The sequence below is a fragment of the Salvelinus fontinalis genome, chromosome 6, assembly GCF_029448725.1.
Source record: "Salvelinus fontinalis isolate EN_2023a chromosome 6, ASM2944872v1, whole genome shotgun sequence".
In the NCBI taxonomy this organism is placed as follows: Eukaryota; Metazoa; Chordata; class Actinopteri; order Salmoniformes; family Salmonidae; genus Salvelinus; species Salvelinus fontinalis.
The window spans coordinates 68,790,570-68,800,167 of NC_074670.1; the positions used below are offsets into that span (position 1 = coordinate 68,790,570).

Genomic DNA, 9,598 nt, shown 5'->3' on the forward strand with positions numbered 1-9,598 from the left:
AAATTCTGATGAAAGACCACAATAAAGATTTTATTACACAATCATTATGTACATAAATTATGACATCTTCAGTCAGGAATGTCATGGACCAGTTCAATATTTCAACAATTAACCTACTTTTTAGCAGTTTAGCAAAACATGCTAATGTTCCTCTCTAGGACAAGTGGTATGAGTATGATATACCTAACCTATGTCCATGGGATGCTAAGTTCAACCACCAAAAAAATGGTAAAATAGCAGGATTTTCTGTTTGATTGGATTCATGGGGTGGGACTGGAGAGTATATTCCACAACTTATTCTTCAGCAGCAGTGTATTCTGAGGGCGACATTTGTGTAAACATTGTGCACAGCAGTGTACTGTCTGTTGTAAAGATTTCCCCACTAAAAGCTGCTCTCCACTTTATCCTCTTCCTCCTTCTCATGCTCACTGTCTTCCTCACTCTCACTGTAGTGGACGTTACAGCGGTTGGTGTTGACGAAGAGGTCGCTCTCGTCATCCTCTGAGTCAGTACTGTGATCACTCCCACAATCCTCCTCTACCTTCGCCCTTCTCCCCTCCCTGGGCTGTGGTATATCTGTTCTCTCTTCCGATGGGGGCTCGTCTGTGAAGGCCTCGGGCCTAACAGAAGACACAAAAAAAATGGAAAAAAAGTGCCAGCAGAACTCACTTGATTCAGTTATAATTTAACCTTTGTTTAATTGTCTTCTCATTCACAGGTGACGTGTGTGTGTGTGTGTGTGTGTGTCAGAAAAAACAACCTACCACATCCTGTTGGGATAAAGATCATTTGAAATAATTTCTTCATATTTTCACAAGAGCAGGGGGGGGGGGGAATGTCTAAATCTGGTGTGGTGGTGGCCTTGTAGTTACTATGGCAAGGTAATAGAAGTGCTGACTAAAATGGGGTTAACTGGCTACATGTGTTTCTGCATGTTAATTCTATACGTGGATGTACAGTTGAAATCCGAAGTTTAAATGTATTTGGCTAAGATGTATGTAAACTCAGTTTCACAATTCCTGACATTTAATCCTAGTAAAAGTTCCCTGTCTTAGGTCAGTTAGGATCATCACTTCATTTTAAGAATGTGAAATGTCAGAATAATAGCAGAGAGAATGATTTATTTCAGCTTTTATTTCTTTCATCACATTCCCAGTGGGTCAGAAGTTTACATACACTAAATTAGTATTTGGTAGCGTTGCCTTTAAATTGTTTAATTTGAGTCAAACGTTTTAGGTAGCCTTCCACAAGCTTCTCACAATAAGTTGATTGAATTTTGGCCCATTCCTCCTGACAAAGCTGGTGTAACTGAGTCAGGTTTGTAGGCCTCCTTGCTCGCACACGCTTTTTCAGTTCTGCTCACAAATGTTCTATAGGATTGAGGTCAGGGCTTTGTGATGGCCATTCCAATACCTTGACTTTTTTGTCCTTAAGCCATTTTCCCACAACTTTGGAAGTATACTTGGGGTCATTTGGAAAACCCATTTGCGACCAAGCTTTAACTTCCTGAATGATGTTTTTAGATGACGCTTCAATATACATCTACATAATTTTCCTTTCTCATGATGCCATCTATTTTGTGAAGTGCACCAGTCCCTCCTGCAGCAAAGCACCCCCACAACCTGATGCTGCCACCCGCGTGCTTCACGGTTGGGGGGGGGGGGGGGTTCGGTTCGGCTTGCAAGCCTGCCCCTTTTTCCTCCAAACATAACAATGGTCATTATGGCCAAACGGTTCTATTTTTGTTTCATCAGACGAGAGGACATTTCTCCAAAAAGTACGATCTTTGTCCCCATGTGCAGTTGCAAACCGTAGTCTGGCTTTTTTATGGCGGTTTTGGAGCAGTGGCTTCTTCCTTGTGGAGCGGCCTTTCAGGTTATGTCGATATAGGACTCGTTTTACTGTGGATGTAGATACTTTTGTACCTGTTTCCTCCAGCATCTTCACAGGGTCCTTTGCTGTTGTTCTGTTGTTCCTTTGCTGTTGCACTTTTCGCACCAAAGTACGTTCATCTCTAGAAGACAGAACGCGTCTCCATCCTGAGCGGTTTGACGGCTGCGTGGTCCCATGGTGTTTATACTTTCGTACTATTGTTTGTACAGATGAACGTGGTACCTTCTGGCATTTGAAAATTGCTCCCAAGGATGAACCTGACTTGTGTAGGTTTACAATAATTTTTCTGAGGTCTTGGCTAATTTATTTTGATGTCAAGCAAAGAGGCACTGAGTTTGAAGGCAGGCCTTGAAATAAATCCACAGGTACACCTCCAATTGACTCAAATTATGTCAACTAGCCTATCAGAAGCTTCTAAAGCCTTGACATCCTTTTCTGGAATTCTCCAAGCTGTTTAAAGACACTGTCAACTTAGTTTATGTAAACTTCTGACCCACTGGAATTGTGATGTATTGAATTAGAAGTGAAATAATCTGTCTGTAAACAATTGTTAGAAAAATGACTTGTGTCATGCAAAGTAGAAGTCCTAACCGACTTGCCAAAACTATAGTTTGTTAACATGAAATTTGTGGAGTGGTTGAAAAAAATTAGTTTTAATGACTCCAACCTAAGTGCATGTAAACTTCCAACTTGAACTGTATATACTGAACTATGGGTCCAAGATGCACTCACCAGAGTGTGAGTTTCTGCAGGTGCTGAATGTGGTCTCTGTAAAGTATGAAGCTGATCTCTCCCCTCACCTTCTCTCCCTCCTCTATAGGGTCTACAATCACATAGTCACCTGGGAGGGGGAGAGCGATGCCATGTTTACAATAACAACAAGACATTCATTGTGTTCAGTAGAAACCAATCCAGAGTGCTTCTGTCAGTATGACATTGAGGTGGTTGAACCACAAAAGAAAGCACACTGACATACAGGTATGCAGATAACATATGCAAACTAGCCACTCAAATAGTGTTTAGTGTTTGACTGCCACTGGTACTCACACAGGAGCAGTTTTTTTTTTTTTTTTTTTTTTTTTTTTTTAAATCTGAATTGAAGTCTAAGTGTTTTTTCCGGGCTGCCTACGTCCGAAAAAGCCCCCCAGTTTCTGGTCTGGGGCGTAAAGTCACAAGCTCTGCTGGTCGGCTACTGCGTAACAAACTAGCAGTACCAAAAGCCCTGGTCTGTCCTAGAAAACCAACGTAAATTACAGCCATTTACAGCTCTAAAATGTGTTTATTAGTTCGATCACCACAGCAAATTATTTTCAAGTTCACTACAAATCAAGGTATTTAATTAAATAGTGATCCATTCTGAAGACTACATTTGTCGTCACACAGGACCAAGTGCTGACAGACCAATCACAGGCTGGCAGGCTAGGAGGATGCTCGCGGAATTCATGTGGTATCTGTTATAGATGCCGAAGTCAATAGCAGCGTTGGGTTGATGCGCTCAGGAAGGATGAAAATGACTTCGTCGACCATGATCCTTTGCTAGTTACGACCAGCCTCAAATACTTCCAAGTTTCATTTGAGGTTTTCGATAGTGTCATCCACGTATTCCTATCTACTGGTTTGAATGTCTATGGTCTAATCTTCTATAATATATAATATATATATATAATATATATATATATATAATATATATATATATATATATATATATATAATATATATATATATATATATATATATATAATTATATAATATATATATATATATATATATATAATTATATAATATATATATATATATAATTATATAATATATATATATAATTATATAATATATATATATATATAATTATATAATATATATATATAATTATATAATATATATATATATATATATATATATATATAACAGTACAAAAAAAAAATTCAGTGTAAACTTAAAAAGGTGCAATATTCAGAAGTCGCTCCACCATTTCCTAGTTGTACATTTTATACAAGTTTTCCTAATTTCAGTTTATGATACAAAACAAGCACCCATTGTGTAAAGAATCATTGTACCATCTAAACTGCTGTAAAATATATTTTACATAAGAAAAAATATTGTATTTTCAGCTGTTGTACAAAACCGAATGTAAAAGACGCAAAAAAAGCAGTCACTGGTACTTCACGTTATTTCCCGTTAAGTTTAGTTTTTGCATCTTTTACTTTAGGTTTTGTACACCTTCAAACAGCTGAAAATCTAACATTTTTGGTTATTGGAAAGATATTTCACAGAGGTTTAGATGGTACAATGATTCTCTACACTTAGTGCTCATTTGGTCACAAACTGAAATTATGCAAAAATCTCAGAATTTCTCAGAAGCATAGAAATAGCGCACATAGAACAGATCTACCGCGTCGGAGACCTGGTTTCAATGTGATCTATAACTCACAATTCTATTTGACTTTAACATTTAAAACCACAAAGTATATTGAAAAGATAATTGGCCTATATATTTTAAAATAAGATCTTTAAAAACAAAACAATAACCTTAAGGAATAGGGTGCCATTTGGGATGCACTCTAGTATAAGGGGACATGTTACCTCTCTTAATCCAGAGGTTCTTGCGGAATTTTGGGGGCATGCTGATCAGGAAGTTCTCCCCCTGGGCCGTGACAGCCTCGTGCAGGTTGTTGCCACGACTACCAAGAACCTGCATGGAGACAGGTACAGAGAGAGGGGATTTGTATGACAAAGAAACTGGTAGAATGTGCATGCAAAAACAGGTAATTAACTACAGGTGCAGCTGGGATAAATGTGTGTGTCAGAGTCAGCTTACATGAAGAAAGACTTAAGACTTTAAAAAATCTAGGCTAGTCTTTGTTGTGTGTTCAGTAAAACATCTGCCATGTCTGACAGCACAGTTACTAACCCTCACGATCTGTTGGTTCTCTGTAGGTGTGACGTAGTCGTCGAGTGTCTGCTCCTTGACAACATGCTTGCGTTTAGTAGCCTGTGACATCGTTGAAGTTTGCCAGCTGTGGAAAGATCAGTTTTCATCACCACTGTTGTTAGTCAACTGTTCTTTATGAATGTCAGGAGGACAGAATAAGTTACAGATAGCAAAAGTATAATGAGAAGTACAGGCTGCTTCATTCAGAGCACCTGTTTTGACCTCCATATTTTAAGCAAAAATAAAAAATACATTGTGGAGGGGGCTTGCCTGTTTTGCATGTTATTTTGGCATTAATACGTGTCATATCAGTTTGCAAACAATGTAAAAAAATATATATATAATATATGGTCATCAAATTTGATCAGTTCTTCATTTAAGTCACAACAATAGACAAACAGTGTGCTTAAACTATTAACACAAAGTATTGTATTTTCTTGTCCATATTGAATACATCATTTAAAACATTCACAGTGTAGGTTGGAAAAAGTATGTGAACCCCTAGGCTAATGACTTCTCCAAAAGATAATTGGAGTCAGGATTCAGCTAACCTGGAGTCCAATCAATGAGACAAGATTGGAGATGTTGGTTAGAGCTGCCTTGCCCTATAAAATAAACTCACAAAATTTGAGTTTGCTATTCACGAGAAGCATTGCCTGATGTGAACCATGCCTCGAACAAAAGAGATCTCAGAAGAACGAAGATTAAGAATTGTTGACTTGCATAAAGCTGGAAATGATTACAAAAGTATCTCTAAAAGCCTTGATGTTCATCATTCCACGGTAAGACAAATTGTCTATAAATGGAGAAAGTTCAGCACCGTTGCTACTCTCCCTAGGAGTGGCCGTCCTGCAAAGATGACTGCAAGAGCACAGTGCAGAATGCTCAAAGTGGTTAAGAAGAATCCTAGAGTGTCAGTTAAAGACTTACATAAATCTCTGGAACATGCTAACATCTCTGTTGACGAGTCTACGATACGTAAAACACTAAACAAGAATGGTGTTCATGGGAAGACACCGCAGAAGAAGCCACTACATTGCTGCTGAAGCCAAAGTGCACCTGGATGTTTCACAGCGCTATTGGAAAAAATATTGTGGAAAGATGAAACTACAGTTGAGTTGTTTGGAAGGCACAACACACCAACATCAAAACCTCATCCCAACTGTAAAGTATGGTGGAGGGAGCACAACAGAATGGCTTCAAGAGAAGAAAATACACCATCTGGAGTGGCCCACTCAGAGTCCTGATCTCAACCCAATTGAGATGCTGTGGCATGACCTCAAGAGAGCAGTTCACACCAGACATCCCAATAATACACTGCTCAAAAAAATAAAGGGAACACTTAAACAACACAATGTAACTCCAAGTCAATCACACTTCTGTGAAATCAAACTGTCCACTTAGGAAGCAACACTGAGTGACAATAAATTTCACATGCTGTTGTGCAAATGGAATAGACAAAAGGTGGAAATTATAGGCAATTAGCAAGACACCCCCCAATAAAGGACTGGTTCTGCAGGTGGTGACCACAGACTACTTCTCAGTTCCTATGCTTCCTGGCTGATGTTTTGGTCATTTTGAATGCTGGCGGTGCTTTCACTCTAGTGGTAGCATGAGACGGAGTCTACAACCCACACAAGTGGCTCAGGTAGTGCAGCTCATCCAGGATGGCACATCAATGCGAGCTGTGGCAAGAAGGTTTGCTGTGTCTGTCAGCGTAGTGTCCAGAGCATAGAGGCGCTACCAGGAGACAGGCCAGTACATCAGGAGACGTGGAGGAGACCGTAGGAGGGCAACAACCCAGCAGCAGGACCGCTACCTCCGCCTTTGTGCAAGGAGGAGCACTGCCAGAGCCCTGCAAAATGACCTCCAGCAGGCCACAAATGTGCATGTGTCTGCTCAAATGGTCAGAAACAGACTCCATGAGGGTAGTATGAGGGCCCGACGTCCACAGGTGGGGGTTGTGCTTACAGCCCAACACTGTGCAGGACGTTTGGCATTTGCCAGAGAACACCAAGATTGGCAAATTCGCCACTGGCGCCCTGTGCTCTTCACAGATGAAAGCAGGTTCACACTGAGCACATGAGCACATGTGACAGAGTCTGGAGACGCTGTTGAGAACGTTCTGCTGCCTGTAACCTCCTCCAGCATGACCGGTTTGGCGGTGGGTCAGTCATGGTGTGGGGTGGCATTTCTTTGTGGGGCCGCACAGCCCTCCATGTGCTCACCAGAGGTAGCCTGACTGCCATTAGGTACCGAGATGAGATCCTCAGACCCCTTGTGAGACCATATGCTGACACATGCACATTTGTGGCCTGCTGTAGGTCATTTTGCAGGGCTCTGGCAGTGCTCCTCCTTGCACAAAGGCGGAGGTAGCGGTCCTGCTGCTGGGTTGTTGCCCTCCTACGGTCTCCTCCACGTCTCCTGATGTACTGGCCTGTCTCCTGGTGCACCTCCATGCTCTGGACACAACGCTGACAGACACAGCAAACCTTCTTGCCACAGCTCGCATTGATGTGCCATCCTGGATGAGCTGCACTACCTGAGCCACTTGTGTGGGTTGTAGACTCCGTCTCATGCTACCACTAGAGTGAAAGCACCGCCAGCATTCAAAAGTGACCAAAACATCAGCCAGGAAGCATAGGAACTGAGAAGTGGTCTGTGGTCACCACCTGCAGAACCAGTCCTTTATTGGGGGGTGTCTTGCTAATTGCCTATAATTTCCACCTTTTGTCTATTCCATTTGCACAACAGCATGTGAAATGTATTGTCAATCAGTGTTGCTTCCTAAGTGGACAGTTTGATTTCACAGAAGTGTGATTGACTTGGAGTTACATTGTGTTGTTTAAGTGTTCCCTTTATTTTTTTTAGCAGTGTATATTGCTCCAAAATTCCTTCTGACCATTGTGCAGGTCTGATCCACAACTACAGAAAACGTTTGGTTGAGGTTATTGCTGCCAAAGGAGGGTCAACCAGTTCTTAAATCCAAGGGTTCACATACTTTTTCCACCCTCCACTGTGAATGTTTACACAGTGTTCAATAAAGAAATTAAAATGTATAATTGTTTGTGTGTTATTAGTTTAAGCAGACTGTGTTTGTCTACTGTTGTGACCTAGATGAAGATCAGAACAAATTTTATGACCAATTTATGCAGAAAGCCAGGTCTTCTTCTTGCAACTGTATATATCATTGAGTTAATAAAGCTGCATACAAACATGGTCTCTTTTTTGTTTCCTTGAGTAAGGCAGCTCCAAAATGCAGGTGTTTCAGCCTAGCTTAGTGCTTTCTGTGGTGGTGGGGCAAGCCAGCGGAAAATAAAGAGCGTTGCGCATTGATTGGCTCAGTGTTCTGTCACTCATGGGGACACTACGTCACCGCCAAGTAATCAAATCACTTTATATCCACAGTAGCTTTGATTGGACTGATCATGTCAACATCATACTTTCAAAATCTTAGCTAGCAGTCATCATGAATCGAGTCGACATTCTACTGGCAAATCCTTGTCATATGAAGAGAAATAATTAATATGCCAAGGATATATGTATACGGTAGCTAAGAATACTAAGTGTATGTTGTGCAGTAAGCTGTTAGTAGCCCGTAACCTAATAATTTGGTCTATTTTCACAAAATTTTCTGACTTGGTGGTGCACATATAATCTGTTTTTTGAGAAATGTAATTATTGAATATTGTAAGAGCTTTCATTGTCTGCTTTATTTATCCTACGGTTCTGACTTGGTGTACAGGGAGAACACTAAGAACGTCCCATGTTCAGAATTCTGTCTCTGTACATTTCAAAAGTTAACTAAATATATAACTAGGCAAGTCAGTTAAGAATAAATTGTTATTTACAAAGACAGCCTACAGGGGAACAGTGGTTTAACTGCCTTGCTCAGGGGCAGAACTACAGATTTTTACCATGTCAGCTAGGGGATTTCATCCAGCAACCTTTCGGTTACTGTCTCAACGCTCTAACCACTAGGCTACCTGCTGACCCATATTGACTATGATTGCCTCTTATCTGCTTGTCGTCTCTTTATACCCTAGTTTGTACATCTCAATTCTCAGTAGAAACCACATTTGTTTAATAAAGTCTACCAAAAGGCACTAAATGAGGCTGAATAGAATCGCTGCCAGACAAGGCTCCACTGATAGCCAGGTGTAGTAGTGGTATAGTAATTCATGTATGGTTTAGTGTTGTGGCTTTGCTGGCATGCATCCCAATTTTTTTTGCCCCACAAAGATTTACATGTTAAAATCGCCACTGACAACAGGGTATCGTTTCAAAAGGTCAACCCTTAGCGACGTTAGTGTGACAGCTAGCTAGCTAACGTTACCATCAAATGTATATTTTGTTCGGGCAAAGTAAGTGGCAAGCTGTCCCACGTTAGCTATGTCAAGCAGAAATGCCGGTATCGTACCAACACAAATGGCTAATTGTCAGAATTATGCTTGCTTTTAAATTGTGAAATTATAGAAGATTATACCATATATTATTAACGTTGTAATTATATATATGTATTGCTAACTAGCTAGCAGTTTTCACTAGAGTTAGCACGCACATAAACTTGAAATTAGCCACTTGCTACATACCTTGTAAATCTGAACTGCAAAAAACTTTGTATCTTTACTGTAGGTCAAAGATTCTGGATTGTCAGATGGCATGTGAACTTTGAAAAATACCTGTTATATCAAATATTCGTTTCCAGCAGCGAAAAAACACATGTGCTTCCTTTCCTTTTGGGCACTGCTGACGTAGCTTTTCTACTCCAGTTGC

At 40.4% G+C, this 9,598-nt stretch overlaps 1 protein-coding gene across 2 annotated transcripts; it reads right to left on the reverse strand.

Moving 5' to 3' along the window:
• Positions 1-9: 9 nt before the first annotated feature.
• On the reverse strand, positions 10-9,594 carry eif1ad (eukaryotic translation initiation factor 1A domain containing). Of its 2 annotated transcripts, none has more exons than XM_055927499.1 (5): positions 9,505-9,594; positions 4,802-4,907; positions 4,474-4,582; positions 2,626-2,734; positions 10-620 (listed from the first exon to the last, which is right to left on the reverse strand). In XM_055927499.1, the coding sequence occupies exons 2-5, from the start codon at positions 4,889-4,891 to the stop codon at positions 383-385; spliced, it is 546 nt and encodes a 181-aa protein (XP_055783474.1). In that variant the 5' UTR covers positions 4,892-4,907; positions 9,505-9,594; the 3' UTR covers positions 10-382. The 2 variants fall into 2 exon arrangements, with proteins under 2 accessions (XP_055783474.1, XP_055783473.1); XM_055927498.1 differs by having other exon boundaries at positions 9,415-9,580.
• Positions 9,595-9,598: the final 4 nt, after the last annotated feature.